This window comes from Uncinocarpus reesii, genomic scaffold, assembly GCF_000003515.1.
Source record: "Uncinocarpus reesii 1704 scaffold_1 genomic scaffold, whole genome shotgun sequence".
Taxonomy (NCBI): domain Eukaryota; kingdom Fungi; phylum Ascomycota; class Eurotiomycetes; order Onygenales; family Onygenaceae; genus Uncinocarpus; species Uncinocarpus reesii.
In genome coordinates this window covers 7,255,372-7,277,837 of record NW_003052500.1, presented here as the reverse complement: position 1 = coordinate 7,277,837, position 22,466 = coordinate 7,255,372, and the positions used below count along the sequence as shown (strand labels likewise).

At 49.5% G+C, this 22,466-nt stretch overlaps 7 protein-coding genes across 7 annotated transcripts; 2 read left to right on the top strand and 5 right to left on the bottom strand.

Annotated features, from left to right (window-relative positions):
- Window positions 1-998: 998 nt before the first annotated feature.
- On the top strand, window positions 999-3,192 carry UREG_02730 (uncharacterized protein; the record flags this gene model as incomplete). The annotated part of the gene is made up of 3 exons (XM_002543168.1): window positions 999-1,204; window positions 1,272-2,019; window positions 2,074-3,192. The coding sequence occupies 3 exons, from the start codon at window positions 999-1,001 to the stop codon at window positions 3,190-3,192; spliced, it is 2,073 nt and encodes a 690-aa protein (XP_002543214.1).
- Window positions 3,193-3,952: 760 nt separating this feature from the next.
- UREG_02729 (nuclear movement protein nudC) lies at window positions 3,953-4,219 on the bottom strand (the record flags this gene model as incomplete). The annotated part of the gene is made up of 1 exon (XM_002543167.1): window positions 3,953-4,219. One exon carries the CDS (start codon window positions 4,217-4,219, stop codon window positions 3,953-3,955), a length of 267 nt encoding a protein of 88 aa, XP_002543213.1.
- A 565-nt stretch (window positions 4,220-4,784) lies between these two features.
- UREG_02728 (Spt5p protein) lies at window positions 4,785-8,157 on the bottom strand (the record flags this gene model as incomplete). Its single annotated transcript, XM_002543166.1, has 5 exons — window positions 4,785-5,350; window positions 5,406-5,590; window positions 5,640-6,218; window positions 6,272-7,746; window positions 7,804-8,157. 5 exons carry the CDS (start codon window positions 8,155-8,157, stop codon window positions 4,785-4,787), a joined length of 3,159 nt encoding a protein of 1,052 aa, XP_002543212.1.
- Window positions 8,158-9,302: 1,145 nt separating this feature from the next.
- Window positions 9,303-11,445, bottom strand: UREG_02727 (uncharacterized protein; the record flags this gene model as incomplete). Its single annotated transcript, XM_002543165.1, has 6 exons — window positions 9,303-9,808; window positions 9,875-9,989; window positions 10,051-10,178; window positions 10,251-10,417; window positions 10,479-10,886; window positions 10,958-11,445. 6 exons carry the CDS (start codon window positions 11,443-11,445, stop codon window positions 9,303-9,305), a joined length of 1,812 nt encoding a protein of 603 aa, XP_002543211.1.
- A 2,942-nt stretch (window positions 11,446-14,387) lies between these two features.
- Window positions 14,388-16,202, bottom strand: UREG_02726 (uncharacterized protein; the record flags this gene model as incomplete). The annotated part of the gene is made up of 4 exons (XM_002543164.1): window positions 14,388-14,881; window positions 14,942-15,683; window positions 15,751-16,019; window positions 16,076-16,202. The coding sequence occupies 4 exons, from the start codon at window positions 16,200-16,202 to the stop codon at window positions 14,388-14,390; spliced, it is 1,632 nt and encodes a 543-aa protein (XP_002543210.1).
- Window positions 16,203-17,117: 915 nt separating this feature from the next.
- On the bottom strand, window positions 17,118-20,800 carry UREG_02725 (uncharacterized protein; the record flags this gene model as incomplete). The annotated part of the gene is made up of 5 exons (XM_002543163.1): window positions 17,118-17,417; window positions 17,473-19,710; window positions 19,776-20,299; window positions 20,368-20,579; window positions 20,661-20,800. The coding sequence occupies 5 exons, from the start codon at window positions 20,798-20,800 to the stop codon at window positions 17,118-17,120; spliced, it is 3,414 nt and encodes a 1,137-aa protein (XP_002543209.1).
- A 535-nt stretch (window positions 20,801-21,335) lies between these two features.
- UREG_02724 (uncharacterized protein) lies at window positions 21,336-22,441 on the top strand (the record flags this gene model as incomplete). Its single annotated transcript, XM_002543162.1, has 2 exons — window positions 21,336-22,264; window positions 22,417-22,441. 2 exons carry the CDS (start codon window positions 21,336-21,338, stop codon window positions 22,439-22,441), a joined length of 954 nt encoding a protein of 317 aa, XP_002543208.1.
- Between the last annotated feature and the right edge of the window lie 25 nt (window positions 22,442-22,466).

Genomic DNA, 22,466 nt, shown 5'->3' with positions numbered 1-22,466 from the left:
AGAACAGTTTATATTTGTTTTCGAGTCACTCTCTGGTCTGACATGAGATGCTATCACAGCGTAGGTTTATCAGCGCCAGGCTCCATTGGCTTGGCATGCCTTGAGCCTAGAAGCCAAGTTGAGAAGAGACGGCTTGAGATTTGTAATGGATACGAGGTGAGAAGCTTGCTTCACAAAGGTGCGGTGTCATAGGGCGTAGGGTCCCCGCAGCGTAGCGGTTTCAATATGGACAGAGTAGGGCAAAAATACAGGGTGAAAAAGTGAGAGGAAAAGTGCAACCGATGCGAGCCGCTGGGACTGCGAACAGACATCACAGCCGCAACGAGAACAAGGTGTGCTTTGCTTCGAGGCAATGTGTGCAAGAATATCAGGCGCAATCCACGCAAGCGAAAGAATGTCAAAACTAGGTCAAACTGCTATTTTCGCCGTCAGGGTAAACTGGACACCTCCCAAGGATTCTAGATCAGAGATGCCTTCATCGCGTCCGTTATAGTAACAAGGTGGATGTGCCGAACGCCTTTTTCATCCTCCCCCAAGCTCCGTCATGAAAGCCACTTAAGCCCTGAAAGGGAGAGCTTCCATGCCGGAGAAGGGGGAAGCAAAATCAAAGCGAACACGCCAGGCTTTCATCATCTGCAGATAAAACCGATTAGCATACTGTCAATAAGCAGCGATGCGCCAGAGTCGGGAGTCAAATGAATATACTCACGTATTCAAAACTTGGAAGGATGAAGAAGAGAAGAAGAAGAAGAAGAAGAAGAAGAAGAAGAAGCGAAAAGATGAAAAAGCGAGAAAAGAAGTTGGTGTCGGAGAAACAATTCTCCGACCTCAAAGTCGGCCTCATGGGATTCTCGCTTGGGAGCAGCTGGAGACAAGAGACGCTGCGTGTCTCCCGGCTGATTTGGACCAAAAATGCATTGTCTACTGTCTCAATTGCTTCTTTGAAAGTTGATTGCTGCAATTGACCCGTCCCATCGGTTCTTGTTGCGCCCATCGCGATGGTCGCGTTCGCAGGTTCTCAACGAGGCCTCTCCGCAAGACAGAGCTACATTGGAATATCAAACTACCTTCGAGGGCTATATGTAGCACCACGACTACGGCTACAATGCCAATTCTGCGTCAGGAGGCAATCTCACTCCGCAAAGCGGCTAGGAGCAGAGGATATCTCTTCATATCCATTCCTTGAAAACTACAAGAAAATCAAGTAAGGGAGCGGAATTCACTCCTAACATAACCTATACCACCTAAGCCTTTGAAACGCTAATTAGTAGCTTTATGACTTTAGTTTCATTTCCTACCGCCATCTCTGATTTCAGTACCCTACTTGAGGCGCAGGAATCCGGGAAACATGTAACTCTGTACGGTTACCTAGGCAAACGGACTGATATAGGGAAGAAGATGTCTTTTGTCCGACTAGCAGATCCAAGGTTGTCGCAAACGGTGCAGGCCATCTCTTTCTCGAAGACCGACGCGTTTGATAAATTAAAGTCTATAGAACCGCACAGCCCCGTTGTGTTGCGAGGGATCCTACAGACGAAAGTGACGAGCGCGAAAGAATCAAAGCAAGCACCAGCAGTGGACAAAGAAGGGAATATAAATAGCCTGGAAATTGCCCTGGAGGATATACAGCTTCTCAATGATTTCCCTAATGACATCATTATGAAGCCAGAGACCGTATTTCCTGCTGGCAAGCGGTTTCTTCAGATCAGGAATGATAGGGAGATCCGGCATGCCCTAGCTTTTAGGGCGAGGGCAGGTAAGGTTCTACGAGAAGCTTTGGAGCAATGTGAGCCTCCTTTTATGGAGGTAGAGACTCCGTTGCTCTTTAAATCGACCCCCGAAGGGGCGAGGGAGTTTCTCGTTCCAACGCGGAGGCCAGGCTTCGCTTATGCACTTCCTCAAAGTCCACAACAATATAAGCAAATCCTTATGAGCGGTGGAATCCCGCGCTACTATCAGTTTGCCCATTGCTTCCGAGACGAAGATTTACGGGCAGATAGACAGCCCGAATTCACTCAAGTAAGCACCCCTGGCCGAGCAACTTCAGAATTCATCCTTACCAGGCGTATTTAGCTGGATCTCGAGATGTCTTTCGCAAGTGGCGAAGATGTGATGAACGTTATTGAGCGAATAGTTCGCCAACTATGGTCAGCGTTAATGCCGGAGCCACTCAACGATGCCCCCTTTCCCAGAATGACCTACTACGAAGCCATGTCCAAATACGGCTCTGATAAGCCAGATCCAAGGATTGGGATGGAGATTTACCGCGTCGACTATATGATTCCTGTGGACTTGGTCCGCAGAATCACAAATTTGAGTGACCCCATCGTGGAGGTCATCAAATTGAAAGGGAACGGCGATCCTGCAAAAACCAAAGCATTTACCTCATCGATTTTGGATGCATTCGTGCCGAGTGAACTGATCAATAACCCTGAAGGCAGGCCGGAGACATTCGTTATTGATTCTGCACAGCCCCTGTTTGGGCTTCAGGATTTTGGATTCGAAGCTGTCGATAGGCTAGAAAGCGAGTTGGGCTTGGATAATGGCGACCTTCTCGTCGTGCAAGCTCGCCGGAAGGCTCCATTGTCAGGTGGCTCAACTCCTCTCGGCGATTTGCGCCGCGTTCTGCATAAAGCTGCCACCGAAACTGGGTTCAAACGTGCGCCCACCGGCTTCAATTTCCTTTGGGTGACGCATTTTCCCCTTTTCTCTCCCAGCTCAGACACAGAACCGGGCCAAGGTGGTACCGCGGGAATTGCATCAACACATCACCCGTTCACCGCTCCCCTTGGCCCAGAGGATGTTGATCTTCTTCTTACCGATCCAACTAAAGTAGTCGCAGACCACTACGACCTTGTCGTAAATGGCGTCGAGTTGGGCGGTGGCAGCCGGCGTATTCATTCTGCTGAGGTTCAAAAGTTTATTCTTCGTGATATTCTGAAAGTACCGGAAAATCGCCTGGGGGACTTTTCACACCTCTTAGAAGCGCTTAGAGCTGGATGCCCACCTCATGCCGGGATTGCTTTGGGCTTTGATCGACTAATCGCTATCATGCTGGGGAAAGAAAGTGTGCGTGATGTGATCGCGTTCCCGAAATCGGGCAAGGGTGAAGATGTCATGGTGAAGACGCCTAGTAAGATGACTGAAAAAGCGCTGGAGACCTATCACTTGCAATTGCGCCAGGAGGACTAAAGAGAATATCCCTGTTGTTGCAAACAGATGGCTTGCCAAACTCAGGAGTTCCATCCTTTCGGTTGGTCTCATACTGGTCCATCGACGCCAACAATCAAGGTGTGTACTATTACAGTGTATGATTAAGACTTAAGATTATAGTGAACATAGCATGCATATGGATCATTCATACTAGCGTTTCAGCTATAATTCTTAAGCACAGTTGATTCATTTCCATGTAGTCGTTTACACTTTGGAATCATTTTTCCCTTCATTCTGATATTTCAAAAGAAATCGCATTCCGTTCAACCAATTTTCGCATTCGAAAAGTCCATTTCTATCAGACTTAGTTAGCAACCAAAGATGTAGATTGAATACGAAACCGATCCCAAGACGCACCTGGATGCTCTGCCTGAAACTTCCTCAACATCTCCATTTTCTTCTCCTCGTCACTGGTAGGCTTCCCCATTTCCTTTTGTCTCTGATCGTACATCATCTTTTCCACCATGCTCCTTGTCTCGCCGTCTAAATCGCCCAAACTGGAGTTCTCGGGCTGTATCTTGGTGACATCTATTTTAGGTGCGGAAGTCACAATGTGCGGCCACCATTCCATCTTATTGACTTTGTCGAGGTGAACAGATACCTCTTTACCCGGAGGATTGGAGGTAGGTTCAAGTGTCCAGGTGGATTCGTCGACGTGAATCGGGTGAGGGAAGTCGCCCTGTTTTGCTCACTTGTTAGTTTTCTCCTTTCTATAGAGAAGAGCCCCGAGCGGATCATATCAACTTGACAGCAGCAAGCATACATCAATAATGGGCTCTTTCCCCTTCACCCCAACTCTGATCTTCGTTTTCGTCAGGACAACATCCAGATCTCTCCCTCTGATCTCTGCGGGAACTGAAATAGTCACGTCCGCATCGCGGATTGTCTGCGTCCACTTGTATGGTAGCTTAGCCTGTTCGGCAGCTTCTTTTTCTTTGTGCTCTCGATCCTGACGCTCTCTCTCTGTGACGGACGGTTCGGTTTCTAAGGGGTCTGAGGAGGACATTATGTGATGGTTGTTAGTTGCTGCGCTTCGGGCGGATGCGCTGATGCGAGAAAGGGGATAAATGACCTAATTCGCGAGAATAAAGAGCAGCAACCCAAGAGACAAGAGAATGAAGCTAGGTTCTCTGCTTGTGTGGGAAAGTCCAGCTATTGTCGCCCTTCCACCTGCGTCAGATGGTGGGGAGCTCCAAAGCAAACAGTGCAAACATGCTAGGAAGCCTCAATCCAGCCGAATGATATAATAATGGAGACAGCAACGGTGTACTCAAGGCTTGGAATACAGCACAAGCAGTGCAAGATTGCATTCGGTAGTCATATCTAAAATAAATGAAGTAATGGCAAATTTTCCAGATTTCCGTATCCCTGAAATAATGACAAGCCTTCAACCCTAGGCACAAGTTGCCTGGGAGGAAATGTAAACCGTACGCCAGGGGCAAAGGACGGGGAAGAGTACACGAGTGATAATTTGAAACAGAAAATAGCTTCTCCATCTGCCATTTAGCTAGGATGACCATGGCTGACGAGGATGCTTAATTGAAAGTACTCGCAGAAGTGAAAATTTATAATCACGGGCTAGGCGTCCTTTCTTCGTACCTTGGCCCACCATCATCAATCGCACCAGGTGTGGCCGGCAGACCCATTCCACCCGCAGGAGTAGGAGCACTGTAAGCAGAATCGCCAGGTGTGGGTGCGCTGGTCGCTCCAGGGGTTGGAGCGGTATCGTTCCACGGACGAGGCGTTGGAGCAGATGCACCGGGTGTTGGTGCGGCCCCAAAGGCTGCGGGAGAAGGAGCGGCGTAGTCTCCACCTGGGGTGGGGGCGTCAAAAGCCTTGCCGCCAGAACCAGAGCCATGGCCCCAAGCAGGTGTGCGAGAACCACCAAAAGCAGCGTGATGAGCCGGAGTTCGAGAGCCTGCAAGGAAAGCATCAAATCCAGAGGCCCCAGAATTCGACGAAGATCCACCAAATCCAGACGAGAAATCACGGGGCGTTTTGCTGCCGGCTGCCCAAGCAGGAGTTCGGCTTCCAAGTGTTGTCTTATATCCGGCATCATAGGCATTGACTGTTCGTGAGCCGTCCGTCTTCCAAGACGGAGTGCGAGCACCACTTGCGGCGGCATTCCATGCAGGAGCTAAGAGATTATCAACACGAATTGATCATATATAATTGAAGAGCTAAATACTCACTTCTTGAGGACGAAGCACGCCATGCAGGTGTGCGAGAAGAGTCACTTGCTGCCATGGGGGTTCTACCACCTTGCCAGGAACTTTGTGATCTTGGAGGAGCAGCTGAAGACTGGGGGATACGGGAACCTCCACGGCCAGCTCCACGACCAAATTGACGAAGATCAATGGGCTGACCAGTTATTGGACTAAATTGGCTGTTAGCGGAAGAAAATCCTTTTCAGGGGGGAAACATACTCCTTAATGGTAAGATTTTCCTTTTCAACAGGAACAACCTTAGAGACAGAATGTAGTTCAACTCTTGCAATATCGTCTGTTGTGTCCTTGATAATACCAAGGAGACCCTTATACGGACCCTTACGAATGGTGACCGTCTTGCCAACAGTTCTATCTCTTCCAACAGTTCGAGGTGGCGGCATACCAGATCCGTTCAGCCCGTTTTTCTGCAATGCGGGATTCATTTTGGACAAATCCGGGCCCCGGGGTGCCAAACTTCCTCCACTGGTGGCCACAGTCACGACGTTGGATGCTCTCGATACAATGATACCAGCATTGTCCCCAACCACCTTACTTTGCATGAAAAGGAACGCTCTGTGCACGTGGAGGATGACGCCTAGCCTCTGCTCGCCCGTAACCTCACGGACAGTGTCACCATACTTGATTTCAGCGCCGTTTCTATCGGTAGTCACTGCATTCCGTCGAAGTTCAATCTTTCCGATAACTCGCGATGGGAGCAAATTTCTGATTGACCCGTGTTGATCGATGACTTTCATGGACTCGCGATCGAGCTTGATAATGCAACCAACGGTGGTTTGGCTACAGTCACGTTAGCTATCCACCGGCAAACAACGAAAATACAATAGACATACTCGAGCTGGACAAGGTCATGAACATCGTACTGGCCAAGTTTTCCGTCGACACCAGCATCATCTGCTTCCCGCAAATCTTTGCTGAAAACTGTGATCTCTTGCATGCTCATGTCGGTGAGCAGTGTAACTCGATCATCCTTGATTCGAACCACCATTCCGAGCTCATCTCGATATTTGCTGCCACCGATGACTTTTACATGATCACCTTCACTGAACCGCTTCCGTAGACCTTTGACCGGAACCTCGAGTCTTTGACCTTCCAATTCGCCCTCTGTTACAGTAATGGAAACGATATCTGCGCGACCGGATAAGACTTTACCGACAACGCCTCGCTGTTCGCCACTGAATACTTCAACGGTGTCCCCAGGCACATAGGAATCCTCGCCGGTAGTGTTTTTGAGACTGGCGGCTAACGACGCCAGATCTAGGTTTGCAGTACCATCGTCGGCGCCTCGTGCAAATTTTGTAACCTCGCCAAGTTGGGGATTCACGTTCTTGGTGATCAGGTGTTGGATTTTCATATCTTTGATGAGGAAACCGTCGATATAAGTATCGCCAAGGTAGGTCCACGACTTGCCGCCTAGGCCAGCGGCTGCAGATAGATATCTTCCGTGTCTCTTCTTTGCTTCTGCTTCGCTGAACAGGCGCTGAGGAGGGCGAGCCACTGCAGCATTCGCGCCACCAGGCCGTTTCCGCTTTGAGTCGCCATTTGGAATGTGAACATCGTCGTTTAGGCCATAGTCGAGACGTGGTACAAGTCTAACGGTGACTTCGAGCCCGTTGGTTTCCACTTCTTCTATTTGCGCTAAATCACCCTGGTACTTTCCTCGCTTGATTCGGACCCAGCCTCCAGGTTGCAATTCCTCTGATTTCTGTACTCTGAGAAGGTCAGGCATCTCCTTCACAGATATCAAGGTCAATTTTGATCTAATGAAGACGTTGGATAGATTTTCCAAAGCATCCATGACATCTGCCTGCTTGCGGGCTTCAACGTAGATATAACCGCTCATGGTCCCGCCTCGCTCAAATGCGGATGTGATCCGAAGAGGGTTTCTTGAGCCTGGATGCCGTTCCTCCATTCTCTTCATTATATTGAAAACTATCTCGCGTTCCTTGCCAGGGCGGCACTTGACGGCCCATATGCTGGGGTCATCGACACTGGGTAGCAATAATCTCTTAGGGACAACGACCAAATCAGATGCCGCAGCGCGATTCCGTCCATATCGTTCCTTAAGAGCTTGCGCTTGCTTCTCTGCGTCCATGGATGCCTCAAGGTCTCGCTTTCTGTCAAGTTCACGATGCCTGCGGTCATCGGTTTCGGCGCCAGCGGGCAGGATTGCATCGTCGTCAGGATGAAGAAATTCAGCTTCCAAGTCTTCTTCTTCCTCCTCCATATCCTCTTCTTCTTCTTCGACCTCTGCCTCTTCTTCGAAGAAGTTATTCAGTCCACCTCGTCTACGCTTCCGTGGGCGGCCCTATAATTAAATCAAGGTCAATATAGGCTAAGGAAATGGAAGTATAAATCAACTTACAGTTATTTCTTCCTCCTCCTCTTCTTCTTCTTCATCCTCGTCTTCCTCCTGACCCTCATCTTCTCCCTCCGCTTCGCCGTCACCTTCTGCGTCCCCATTCTCTTCCGCTTTTTCATTCACCCTATCAACTTCACGATCCCCATCCTGATGTCTGGCCGCTGGTGTACGGGTAATCCTCTCATTCTCGGAATTAGCATCTTCAACGTCACTGTCAGGATTACGGTTTTCATTTTTGCGTTCCGCATTATCGTCACGCTCAGCATCAGAATCTTCAGCGGGCGCTGGATTGAAATCGTCATCTTCCTCTTCAGATGCTGGATTTTGATCCAAAAACGAGTCGGAAAGGTGCGACATATTGCGTTGCGCTCCCTAATCGAGTCCAGTCCTCCGGGGGCGAAGGCGAACGGGTTTTCGCTAATGCGGAGTTGACAACGTCAAGGGTGTTCGCCACGGGTGGCCCAGAGGCCCAACGTCTCAAGAAATAAGATACTGTTCGCTTCGTTTGTGGGACGGATTTGATAAACTCTCGTAATCGCGATACTGATGTTGAGTCTGGCAGGCTCGCTTTATCTAAAGCCGCAAAAGTAGGCTGGGTTCGGAGTTAGACTAACGGCGCCTGATACAATAACAGAAACGGAGCATTTAAGCACCTGGGTATGGCGACTAACAAGACAAAATGAGTTCGAATTTTCCAATGCGATCAGTTCAATCGATGAGCTATGGTGGTTGTTCAGCTGGACGGCTGCAGTCAAAGCTTCAGACTGCGTTCTTGGTGGCTCTGCGGTCCCTTGAAGAACCGCTGAGTAAGCATAACTAGTCACGTGAACCCTTGGCACTCGGCGTCGAGTTCTTCCGCGTTACATAATCACTTCTTGTTCCGTCCATGATAATCAGGGGCCAATTTGGACGGCCTCATAATGAGATAGCAAGCAGTCGACGATGCGGATGCTTGTTTGTTTCCAGTTAACTAAACAATGCAGATGGATGTCGAGTCCATCGACTTGCCGAAGCTCACTCGGAAGCCCTGCTCTTCCTGCTCTCAGTCCCGAACCCCGGCACAGTCGGAGGCCTGTTTGGGAAGTCAACCTCCGCATCACAGCAAACCACTAAGAATGAGTCATACTTGGCGTTGCTGGTAACATGGAGTCTCTCTCCAGGCAGTATTTCATCATCAGCAACTCCCGTTCTGGTTCCAGTTCTGTTGGCTGAATCTCAATACCTTACTACAAAGCACATCGTCAAGCACGGTTGCAGTGTGCTTGGACTTTCGTTTTTTTCTGTCTTAACACAGGTCCATTTAAGCAATCTACCTGGGCATGACCTCTCCTTTCAATATCTTGGTGCCTTGCACAATCTCTGGTTGGCATCATCAGAACCTTTTGCCCCATTTAGCCCGTTATGCATATTCATTCAGAAAGGAGGTTCAAGCAGTACGGACGGGGAGTATATACAAGCTCAAAGCGCCGTGGAAGTGACTACCTAGCCCTATAATTGACCCTTTATACAGGCGGCGCGCACCCGAACGAGGTGGCAACGGTCCCGCCAGGTCCGAAGACTGCGATAAGCCCTTCAATAGCCGCCCAAGAGCCCATTCCTGAGCATACCAAGCCCCCGAGACCATAAATCACGTTAACCGTGTTGAAGTGCCAGTTCTTTTTAAACCCACGCACCCATCGCTTCCATCCATTGTCATGTCGTGTGGTAATCCCAGTAACAGGGTCGAATCCTTCGCCGGGAAGGGCGGCATCGGCCTGGCACCGGTAGCCAACGTACAGGAATGCCGGGAATGTGTACGTGAAGTTAAGAATAAGCAGAGCGCCGATTATCCCGGAAATCCCGTTCAGATTGGGCACTGCTGCTGCCACAAGAAAGGCAATAATCCAGTAGACGGGGCCAAGTGCATACCACATCCAGCGTCCCTTCTTGGTGGTAATCGGAGGGAACTTGAAGACCTCTTGGAAGACTTCGATATAGACCGTTTTCATGCCAATGTTGAAGTACATCACTTCAAAAAATAATCTCAGCAACTACAAAAGAACAGATCCGTAAGGCTGAGGACACAGATACTTACAGCATGCGATCGAAGCGGTTATCAGACCGAACGAGTTGGCAACTATTTGCAACTCACGGGGCTGAATGACGTTTTTAAGATTTGCAACCGAGTACTGGCCATAATGACCATACACCTGGGTACGTTTAGCGATCAACTGAGAGCCCCGGCGGGCGCAAAGAATGCGATTGACTCACGAATGCTCCAAAAAGAAGATAAACCACGCAGATGAAGGATTGGGCGCAAAGCATGCCTTTCCAGAAGTCCCATGGGTGGCGCATTTCCGCCATGAACGCAATGAAGAGGAGGGCACCACCATAGCTATCTATATGGGCTCGCATATTAGTGCTGTTTGATGGAAATGGAAAGAGCAGGTAGGTTTTCGAGAGAGACATACAAACGAGCTGGTTGATACCGTTGAATTGACCGGCGAATCCATGCGCCTGTTGCTGGTATTGGTCCGGCGGCGGACCGGCGAATGTTCTCACTGGTCCAATCTCTTTGATCAACGTCGAGCGAGTGACGGCTTCGTAATCGATTCCGAAGTTGGAACATGCGACCATGCTGCTCGAATTCATTAATCCTACCCCCGGCTCAATCAGAGGACAAGGCAGATGGCACTCACATGATGATAAAGCAGATAATATTCACCCAGACAGACACGTTGGCAAACCACCCGATGTGCTGCAAGCTCCGGATACTTCCAAGTGTCATCCCGGCAACCATAAAGATAATCATGCAAACGATGAAGCAGATTTTCCTGTCAGACAGTTGAGCAATCTTGACGCCGTTTGATAGAATCAGTACAGCGACCGTCATGAACTGCTGCAGCGATTGCGATACGTTGATGAAGTGCCGTGCCTTTTTCCCGTAAACACGGAAATAGGTGTCGCCAAAAGACAGCATCGGATACTGCCCAGAGTCCAATCCTAGATAAACCCTCCATAAGATCCAGCCGCTGAGGCCGGCAAAGAGACCAAAAATGACATAAAGTGCCGCTCCAGGACCGAAGCCGACACTCGAAAACACAAACCTGGATCCCAACAAGGTCAGAGAGGGCTACACTACGTCAAACGAACTTTGACGGGGACTCGAAATACGTACGCAGTGGTTTCCCAACCCAAAATATCAGTGGTGATCAAATAGAAAACACTACCCCAGCTGGCAGTCTTTAGCGCCCTGCTAGCTGTTTTCCATTCTTCTTCTGTCACAGCCGACGAGGTGTCGTATGTGGGCGGATTCGGGTTCTGTTCCTGTTCGCTGCTGCTGGCCCGGTTGACTTGCAATGCTCCCTGTTGAGCTGCTTCTTCCTGTGCCTTTTGCTCCTTTTTCTTTTTCTCGTGGTGGATTCCGTGGGAGAATCGACTCTTGATGATTGAGGCAAAAGTTCTGGGGCCACGTTCTTCAACGAACTGGCGGTTCTCCTCGTGCTCTTGGGCACGCTGAAGCTTGGCCCAGTAGCGATATTCTTCGAAGGTAACGGTTGGGTCAACGCGAGCCTCGAGACCGTACACGCGTTCCCTTGCCGCAACGGGTTTTTCATCCTCGACTGTCATAGCGACGTCGACTTTCTTGACGTCGTTGTCAGACATGGCGGTTGGTCTTGGAACCAAGGCCAGTGTGGATAAGGTGTTGGTGTGATTAAAGGAAGGTGGAAGAAGGGCCTGAAACCCAGGAAGAGGATGCAGGTCGAGTTATAAACACCCGATTGTGCGGCAAGTTAGACGCTCTGGGTTTCCGTCAGCAGCCATTCAAGTGAGCAGAGACAGCCTTGAGAAGGTCACATCGGATCCACATCATGGGGCAACCAAGGCAGAGGCGGGAAATGGGTATGAATGGAGAACAATTTCCCGGGGAAAAGAAGCTTAGGCGAACGCTCAGCGACCCTCCGGTTCCCAAAGACTGCCAATGACAGGACGAGTGGACCGATCTCCTCTTTACAGGGTATCATCATAGAACTCAAGCTGACTCTCTGAGATGTTCAGTTGACCGATATCCCAACCGGTTACACTACTAGTCTGTGTACCGGATGCTTCGCAGAGTTGGGAACACAGGTGTTATCTTGTTTGGATTATCCACATACGATACGAATCCTGCTACCCTATTCACAACTTTGCACGAAAAATACCACTTGTGCAATAACTAAATCAATTCGGTGGAGTTTGCTTCAGTGCATAACAATACCCATGGGCTTCAGGAATGTCAAACCTTGACTGATAACCCATGCGTCTTACCAAGGGTCCCCATTCTTTGACAAATAAAATGACCCAATTGCAATCAGGTTGTTCGATGCGGTTGAATCGATGAGAGAACGGGAGACAGATCGAAAAGGCCATATTATTAGCGGTTTGTTTGATATCTCTTGGCCTGTAGCTGGGGAGGTGTCCACCGCCAATCATTGAAAACAAGCCTCCGGAAAAAGGCTCCACGCTTAATTTGCTTTTGGAGATAACCTTTTTTTGACGCTGCAAAGGCCCGGGGGAGCTGCATGAGCTCTCTTGAGGCTGGTCATCTCTCCTGACCAGACATCCTGGGTGGTCTTCGAATGGGTCGAGATGAGGACAAGCAAGTATTTCACTATTTCCATTGATGCTTTTCAGCCCTTGATGATTCCTTTGGCGCGAATCTTTGCGACACAATATCCGGGTAAGTGCTGAATGGTGGCTAAAGATTCTCGAATTTTTCGCTCCCCGCTCCCAGTTTTCTGTTTGACGTTTCGATGTAACCCTACAGGGAGGGGTGAACAGGTAGGCTGGTTGAATGGCGCCGACAACCAAAGACTAGGACCAGAGATCAGCCAAGTCTCTTCCTGCAGTGGCAGGTAGAAATGGATGGCATCCGTGATTATGTCGCTAAAATTACCACGGAGTCGCCAAGTGAATATCCCGCCAGGGAAGACCGTTATGCGAGAAGCTTTGGCTAAGAAACGCCACTCAATGCTTGCGTTCGAAGCGTTGCTGGTGCAAACACTACTTATTATTAACGACTTCTTAACTCTCGGGACTCCGAAGCCGAAAACTCGTACTCTTTTCACTGACAGGTCACAGAAGGATGTTTTGCAAATTTTCTATATCGGTGGTGAGTGCGGAATCTGATGGGTTGAGGCGATTCCAATCCAGGGATGGATGCCCTTGCAACCCCCGGTCACGATGATCAATCAGACATTGTCGCGTTCTGACGCGGCTTCAAGTGAGAGGGACAGGGGGAAGATCTGAAGTCCTTAGTATCGCCCTCGGTTTGAGCGTCCGATCCCACCGATTTTGATGAAAACCCCGCGTGCAGGCGACTTCAGACATGCATCAGAGGATGGGAACATCCCTCTGCTTTGTTGGCTTGCTCAGCCACAGTCAACTGCAATTGGCCGTGACCCTGGCTTTCCCACGGGAATCAGGATGGAATGATAGGCGTGGGTTCCATGTTGGAATAATCCAGAAAGCCCCGAAGTGATGGAGTGAGGGATGATCATCGCGCCAACTGCCAGCTCCTTGTTGCCAGACTGGATGGGATCATGGTCGATCCAGAGTGGAAGTAATTTGGATCAGAACCGGCTGTCTTGAAAGAAACAATCCATCCACACGATTAGGTGCCAATTTCATTTCCAGTGAAAGGCAGGCGCATTTGTCGTTGATCAAAATTGCTAAAATATCCGGCGCAGCAATGGAAGACCCAAGCCATCAAACTCATTATGGGACATTTTTCCCCCCATGCTCGACTTGAGATCTCAATTTTGAAGTCGGTTCTAACCAGGTGCTGAAAGAGGAGATACGGCCGCTACAAGGAGCTATCCCCCACGCTTTGCATTTTTCCTGGGCCGCGAAATTCGCATTTTCCACCCTGTCACCTCAACAATCAGCTCGGCAAGATGTTTTGACATTCGAGGGACTTTTCGCGAATAAAGAAGTGGCTTATCTTTTCCGTACCCTGAGAGCACAATTAACCTCTGCCCAACTCTTTCTGTCACACAAATATTAATTAACAAACCTACATTATCTAGGGCTCAAATGCGGTCAAAGGCCGAAGGCTGGCGGTCTATAGTTTACCACCTGACTTTTGCATTTTGCGAATCTGTGGTAGATAAGACATCATCTGCGACACTCGGCCCCTTTTCGAGACCTCATGGACCGATTCGGAATAATTCAAAGCGTTTTACATGCAACATATATCCAACGCGATCATTAATATCGAACCCACCCCGCATTCGAACACAAGTGGCGATGCCTCCGATCGAGTGGTAAGTAATGCCGTCACAGCGGCACAGAAAAAAGCTGGCTGATATAAACAGTGCTTTGTATTCCAAAAAAAATGCCAATATATACACAATCTGACCAAAGGTGAAATGGTATGTTGCGGAGATAGACCAAAGTCAGGAAGGAGAATATGCCACAAAAGGAAAATAATGCGACAGTTCCAGCTCATGGACCGCCGCATGCTGAAGACAAAACCCTGGGTATGTAAGAAGCTACAAAGAGATATCACAGATACCTGGCCACCCAGAAAGACCCAAAAATGCCAACACCCGGAACCACCATGCGTTTTACAAGTTCATGCCAAAGGCCTTGTGGACCTTCAAGCTTTGTCTCATGCTGAGATCCAACATGATTTCCTCGCTGCCTCCGGGGATAGCATAGGCTCTGACATCGCGATACAGACGTTCGACCTTGCCACCTTGCCCACCACGGCTGTAGCTGAGTCCACCAAAGATCTGACTGGCTTCCCGTGCGCAGAATTCAAAAGTGGTAGTCGACTGCGCTTTCAGGCCGGCAATGGCGCCACCAAGACGGAGTGAGGCTTCCATGTCGTCGTAGTTCTGGCATTGGTATATGATGTTTTCGAGCCAGTTGTAAGATGCTTCGATCTGACGGGCCATGTGTGCCAGTTTCATCCGAATGACAGGATGGTCGATTAGACGCTTGCCGAATGTGCGGCGTTTGTGGGCATATTTGACAGATTCCTCATAGCAGACGCGAGAGAAACGGAGACATTGAATAATAATGCCGACACGCTCGTGGTTAAAGTTGGTCATGATGACTAGATGATGTTAGCACACCAAGATCAATTTCATAAGATGAGACGAAAGTCGGAGCCTACCCTTGAAACCTTTGTTCTCCTTGCCAATCAAATTCTCGACAGGAACTTTGACATCTTCAAAGGTAATGTATGTAGTACCACTGCTCCAGACACCTTGGCAGTCCATTCTACGCGTGCTGACGCCGCCAAAGTCACGCTCGATGAGCAAGACGCTGACGCCGTTCATTCCATTTTCACCAGTGCGCACAGCCACGGTGAAATAGTCTGCCCACACGCCGTTTGTAATCCACTTCTTCTCACCGTTAACGATGTAGTGTTTTCCATCGGGAGTCAATTTGGCCTCGCACGTCAAGCTCGACACATCGGAACCGGCATCTGGTTCCGTAATGGCAAGGCAGATGCGCTTATCTCCAGCAAGAATACCGGGAACAACTCTCTGGACAACTTCCTTTCGTCCAAACTTGAGAAGGGGTGGACAGCCGATACCGAAGCCACCGATGAGGTTCCAGACGACACCTCCACTGGCACAGCGGGAGAGCTCGTCGGTGACAATAATCTCATGGAACAAATCCCACTTTTCGGGGGGAACGCTCTTGACGGTATTTTTCGAGAGGCTTGCGTCATATCCCACCCCGAGCAAACCAGCAAGATAGCCTCGTTCTCCCATTTGCTTGTAGATATAATCGGGCACCTTCTTGGCCTCGTCCCATTCATGAACGTGGGGTTCGATCTCAGTCTCAACCCATTGGCGAACTTCATCACGAAGGGCAGCGTGAGTTTCGTTATAGTAAGGGGAAAAGTACTACACAGAAAGTATACCATTAGTTCGAGTGCACCACCACCAGAAGTAATAACGAGATTCTACATACCCCCTGATACCAAGCTGGGTCAGCAAATGGAACTAGGTCACCGAAAGGCTCTAGCGGGGTCGAAGGAGCTCTGGTGAGGGTTGAGCCAGCATCGGCCTTCTTTTCCGCACGAGGAGCCGCTGGTGGGGCTGGGGCTGCGGGAGGAGCAACATCCTTCTTTGTATCCAGGGACCCAACTTGGAGCTGCTTTCGGTATTTCTTCAGAACTGCGGGACTGTGGTATTTCCAGAACTGCTTGGAGGCATCCTTGCCCGCAACTCTTTGTAGGACTGCAGAATTCGTTTAGTTCGGACTTTCGAACGTGTTGGCGTAGAGGGCAACCTACTCTTCTTTCCACCTGGATGATCATCCTGGAATTTGGTCAAATCGAAAACATCCTCGTCAATCACGACGTAGAGATCCCCCGCGCTGTTATGCGACGCAACAGCGTCCTTTGAGAATTTTGCCGACATGAGTGAATTCTATATGCTTCTCTATCTGTACAAGAGGGCGCTGATGCAAGGAGTGGAAAAATACAAGCAGAATCGAAAGAGCAGATGGGGGCCAACTTTGAGCTGAAAAGCAAGGGAGGAAGAGAAGGGAAATCCGGGGTTCTCGAACGAGAAGTGTGATGAGAAATAAGTAGTTAGCCGTTGGCTCTGAGCGGAAAAGGAGAGCAGCTGAGCCAAAAAGTACCTAGGCTCAGAAGCCCAAACAGCTTGCTCGCGAGTGGCTCTGCTTCTGCTTGAAAATGCAGGATTCACATGCCGCAACTTCTGGATAGCGGTTGATCTCCACGCTGGACCACGTTTTCCTCCGAACTTTCGGCTCTGAGGAAGTGCAGGGGATATAGGCTATGATGAAGATAATAGGATGTTTCGCTTACTCCCAACCTGCAAACCGAAATCCTGAGAGTCGCAAATCCACGAGAAGGCTGTCTCTCTGTCGCCTGTGTTCTGTCAAATGTCGAGTCAAGCGGACAGATGCCGTCATTTCGCCATCACATGCTCCTGAGAGGTGAGCCGCATCACGTAATCACACGTCGCCGCTAGACCGAAAACAGCAGTTGCCTCGGCTTTCTCTCTAGGTCACGGGATCAGCTAGTCTACACCGCCTTCATTCTGCCGATGCCAATTCGGGCAAAGCATGTGACAGCACGCAGTTTCCCTTGGGCATCAATCACGCATGCTTAATTTCGACTCGCGCCTGTTGCTCAGATTATACAAGTACACGGGGATTCTAGATGCTAGGATAATATCGACGGGAAAAGAAAAGCATGTAGAAAGACATCCAGAGAAAAGATAACGACTCGCCGCGAAGCACGGAATTCTCAATGTGCAAGATCAAGCCAGACAAACAAGCTGCAATATCACAACACTGGTTGGTTATCATTCGGCATCGGTATAATAACCAAATTCATCAGGAACTGGTGCTTCCTCGCCGCCCTCTTCGTCTTCGTCTACCGCAGTCAGGACTCCCGCTGCTGCCGCAGCACCACTGCCCGCAGCGCTGACACCGGCGGGCTGTGGAGTGGAAGGTTCGCCTTCACCGTAGATGGCGGCATTGATTCGATCCTGGAGCGTCTGTGGTGCAGCCGCTTGCCGAACATCTTTGCTGGCTTTCAATTCGATGGTTTCGCGTGCTTCGGATGGCGCTTTGTCAAGGACAACGGTGACACCACCAGTCGGCTGTTGAAACATTATTAGCATCACAAGCTTACTCTGCCATGGCTGTTGTACTTACCCGTTTCACTGGCTCGTATCGTGGGTCAGGGAATGTCAAATGTTTTAATTGTGCAGGGAGAACCCTCGACATATTGGCCAATTCGTAGCCGACCTTCTCCTTTTCGGCCTTGCGCTTGGGTGTTTCTGCCTCCTTCTCGACAGCTTTATCCTTATCCTCAGCCTTGGGCTGACTTTCATCGACCTCCATTTTGTCATCAGGTTGCTTGGGCGTCGTCGGTGTTTGGTCCACGTCCATACTCTCTCGGCGTTGTTCCCTTTCTTTCCGTTGAGCACGTCGCTTAGCCTGTGCAGTGGTCGAAAGCACTGCCGTCTTCACCTTCTCCGGCGCTTCATCGGCCTTAACTTGCTGCTCAGGTGGATAATCAAACAGACTTGGCCGCGTGTTGCAATGGAATTTGAACGCGGGGACTTCAAGCTTCTGATCCACACCAATAACGGCAGTAGGGGTAAAGCTAAGGGAGAGGAAGTGCGTCAACGGGAACCAGTACCAATATTGCGTGAAAACAGCGGCGCCCACAATTCCCGGCATGTTGAGGTTGCCCGTTTGTGTCTGGAGACTGATGGTGCAGTTGCGTCCGCCGGCATCTATGATTCCCAAAGCAACAGCACAACCGAACTTGGCCATGGCGTCTTCATGACGATCGCTAATGACCTTCTGCATCGCCTTTCGGATCGTGCCAACTTTGGGATTCATGATCTCGTTTTGTTGTACTAATACCATCGCCAATGCGATCAAAGCTCCTTGTCGTACAAAGTCGGTCGGGTCTTTTAACATAGGCTCCAAGAGGTCCACAGCCTCATCTAAGCCAGTTCCGGCGCACGATATACCAAGCGCCATAGCCGCTCCATATCGGACGTGGGGGTTGTATGATTCGGAAAGGAGCTCGACCATTCTGGGAACGCTATGATACTTCCTGAAAAGGATGAAGCCCAAGCTCATCACCGCCACTCGCCGGACATCATCATTAACATCGCTAACTGCAACATGAAGCAGCTTGCGAACGGCCTTATTGCTACCCGTACCACAATAAGCCAGCGCAATGGCCATTATTCCGCCATAGCGTAGGGTGGGGTCCGGGTCGCTTAGCAAGCCATTGATCAATTCGTCAGCGGCTTCCTGACGACCGTACATAATTAGAGCCATTCCCATTGCTAGGCCACGGATAATTTTCTCATGTTGCGTATCGTGGGCATATTGAATCATATCCTCAAGTGCCTTCATATTTCCGGTTCCTAGCATGACCAAGCCCATCGCGAGACCAACAGCCTCGCCGTTCAAAGCCGAGTCTGTGTTGAGAACATTTTTCAAGTCGGTGTAGATATCTTCATCACCCGTAGCCATAGCTGAGACACCCAGCCCAAGAGCGCCACCGTGCTGAACAACTTCTTCAGTTGCCTTGTTGAAATGTTCGCGAATAAGCTCCACAGCCCAACCCTCATGGTTCGCGTAGATCAAACCGAAAGCATAGAGAGATCCACCTTGGCTATAGACAGAGCCAGAGCTGCCGACTCCGGCAATATTTTCCTTTGGGAGATATGGTGCCAGTAGTTTCTGACCTTGAGTCAGATTTCCACGATGGATGACGCCAAGAGCAGCAGTAGCAGTGAATTTTGACCAGTTAACCGCCTTCCCAAGCCATTCCAGATTGTCTCTAAAAAACTTGTCGTGCGTGGTTCCAGCATGCATAAACGCATTCGAAAGAGTAACCGCCGTGTGGAAAATGGAGTTTCGGGCTTCAAGACTGTCTTTGATCTTATCGAGTATGGCAATATCGGCCTTGTTGTTTCGATACAGAAATTCGAGGTTTAGCTGAATCGAATTAACGCCATCCAAGATGTTGCGAATGTTGGCAAATGCTGAACGTGCTTCTGCTGAGAAGTTATTTTTCCCGTCTCCTGCACTAGAAGTGTCTGATTCGACATGATCTAGAAGAAGAGCGTCCACTTCTCTTGCGTCGTCTGTATTGTTTGCGTTCTCGGAGGGAGCCTCAATCTCAGACGTGAAACCGGCCACTTCTTGGCGTACTTTTCTTAGAAACTCCTGTGTGCTGTTATCGTACAGATCAAAGGAAATCTGGTAAGCCACAGCCAATGATCTTGCATCGCCTTTTTCCACGAGCTGTCGAAGTATATCGGAGGCCATCGTGTGCTCGTTTAGGTAAACTACACATTTCGCGATGGAAAAATAGTCGGGAGAGGGGATTTCGCTTAGCAATTCAAGGATTAATTTTAATATCTTTGGATAAAATCCGCTGGTCAGTAACCTTTCCTCCGAGATATTGTACTTGAAGCTCAACATACCTCATTCCTAAAAGCCCGCTCTTGCACAACATTCATGCAGATGCCTAGAACATATTCCATTAATTCCTCGCCTCGGCGCGAGGGTTCGCCTCCTTGGCTCTTTTCATCCCGGGCGGCGCGTAAGATCGCCGTTCGAAGAATGTCTAGGTTCTTTGCTTCAACTGCGATGCCAATGACTTGTCGGTATCGTTTTTGTTGAAAACACCGTTCGAAGAGACGGTTGATAACGGCTTGGAGCTGCTTTTGAACTCCACGCTGGATCACGAGAGGAACTTCAGATGAGCTTTCGACATCGTCGGTATCCCCTCTCTGATAGCCGGCATCTACCGATGGTTCAGGACGGGACAAAAGAGATTTCGATGGTAATGTTGATTGTGAAAATGGCGTGATTGGTGATGTAAGGCTGGCAGAAGTGCTTGCAGCTCCATTGGCTTGTTGAGGAAAGGCGGTATTAACATGGGGTTTGCCTGATGTGTCAACATTTGGATCACTTTTCTGGATAGCGGATATAGACACAAATGTATCTATACATTTTGCTATAGCAACGAAGTCAGTACTCGAAAAGAGCAAATGTTTTCACTGGCCAACATACAGATGATGGTCTCCTCAAATTCGCCGCCATTCTCAATGTCAAAAAGATGACCGGCCCCCAGTGCGAAAACCGTGCTCTCATTGTACTCCTGTAGATTGTAGTAAACCTTGGCTGCGACAAGCGAGGCAAGTTCGCGTTCAGGGAAGGACTCGTCCTCGCAAAGAGCTTCTCTGTGGCGTAAAACTGAGTTAGTTCGAGTTGAAATAGAAAAGCTATATTTGCCCCAGAAGTTGAAGAAAAAAGTAGATCAAAGAATGCGAATATATATGTTTGGGGGTTCTAGGCAGACTTACATTTGCCCAACGGAGCCAGCAATCTCAGACCATAACGAGTCGACTTGGGCGTCCAAAGTTTTCAAAGCAAACACTTTGAGCTCGGTGTCAGGCTCAGACAGAAAGCCCACCAAGCCAGCCGCTGAAACGAGTCCAACCATCTTGCGCCGTCTATTCTACTCCGATGCTGCGACTTGTCTTTTCTATCAAGCTCGACGATTAACTAGTGTGGTAGGCGCGGGTTCAGAGACAACCTATCAACGTCGCATATCCATTAGTGCAAGATTGCAGAATTGAATGAAGTGACACTCACAAGTAGAAATACAAAAGGAGAGAAAATTGAACCAGGGATGAGGCTGTGTTGATGAAGGAGGCGGTAGGAGATGATTCATGAAGGGAGCTTCAGGTCAAGAGTAGGTCGAAATGCGTTGGCGACAACTCTGGCAGCCTGATGCTGGGCTTTGATTGGCTGGATGGCGTCAGCTCCGACAGCTGCTTAGTCATCACGTGCAGCTGCCGGGCACCAATCAGGTCACACGACATGCTCTTCCGACAGCACCTGAGCAAACAGAGCACAAACAAGCATAGGGTACGGAGTACATATAGTCCAGCTAAGAGACTATTTACTATGGGTTTATGCAGGCTTGACTCTCGCTGGATTACTGTCTCTCATCATTTATGACCCGCTGCTTAACCATGGCTACACCCACTTTGAACAAAACCAGCAAGCTCCTACCTGTGCCACTCTCCACGGCTGTTCGGCATTCAGATCCCTTTGTCCTCATCGAGCGACAGTCTCGGCAGCTTCAGGATGATTTACAGCTTCTCCTTGATGCGCAAAGCGCTGGGCTGTCAGCCGGCTTATCAAATACGGCCAACGATTACCGTTCTACGGGAAGCTCGACTCCGACCCCGTCCCATCTTGCTAGCCCAAGGACCACCATGACAATTCCGATCAGACAACCAACGAGGAAGAAAATTAGTCTGAAGGGGGCGAGGAGGGGCATATTGAAAAGCATGGATGAACTTCTGACGTTGAAAGAAGAGGAGCGGCGCATCGTTGACGTGGAAATCGGCCACCGGCGAGACGCCGTAAGAGAGGTCGATGCGTTTATTAGCAAACAGAAGGGGTTAGAATCGGTTTTGACCGAGGCTCAGAGAGAGCACGAAAGCTTGAGGATCCAAAATCTTCAGAGAGAGTCTCGGAATCTCGAGAAGCATATCATGGATCTGGAAAACCAGCTAGGCGAGATGAAGGCGCGCCATAGGCAAATGCTGAATGAAATAACGCATCTCCAGAATTCCATCGATTCGAAACTCTCGTCCTACAGAGAGTCGCTTGCACTAGTTCACAAGGACGTACAAATCTACCTTCAATCGCCGCCAATTCAGCCTCTCCGGTTTACCACGTCGGACACCCCAACCTTTTACACACTCCATCCGAAGCGGAGGACGCTTGAGATGGCAAAAGAACACTGGCATAATGAGGGCACGCTGCTCCGGCAACGGAGACGGAAAGCTGACCATGAAATCAGCGCACTCAAAGAAGGCGGGAGAACCTGGCACAAGGTCATCTCGACCATATCCAGCTTTGAAACATCGATGCAAAAGAAAATGTCACAAATGTCAGAGAACTCTAGATGTGGCCTAGGCGATGATAGGGCCATCCCGGACTCCATTATGCGAGAAATGGATACCGTGATGGAAGAATTGAACTCAGCTCTCCAGCTCGCCGAAGAAAGGAACTGGAATTTACTTATCTGCAGTATTGGCGCAGAATTAGAGGCTTTTCGGGAAGCTAGATCGGTATTTATGGAAATGTTTAGC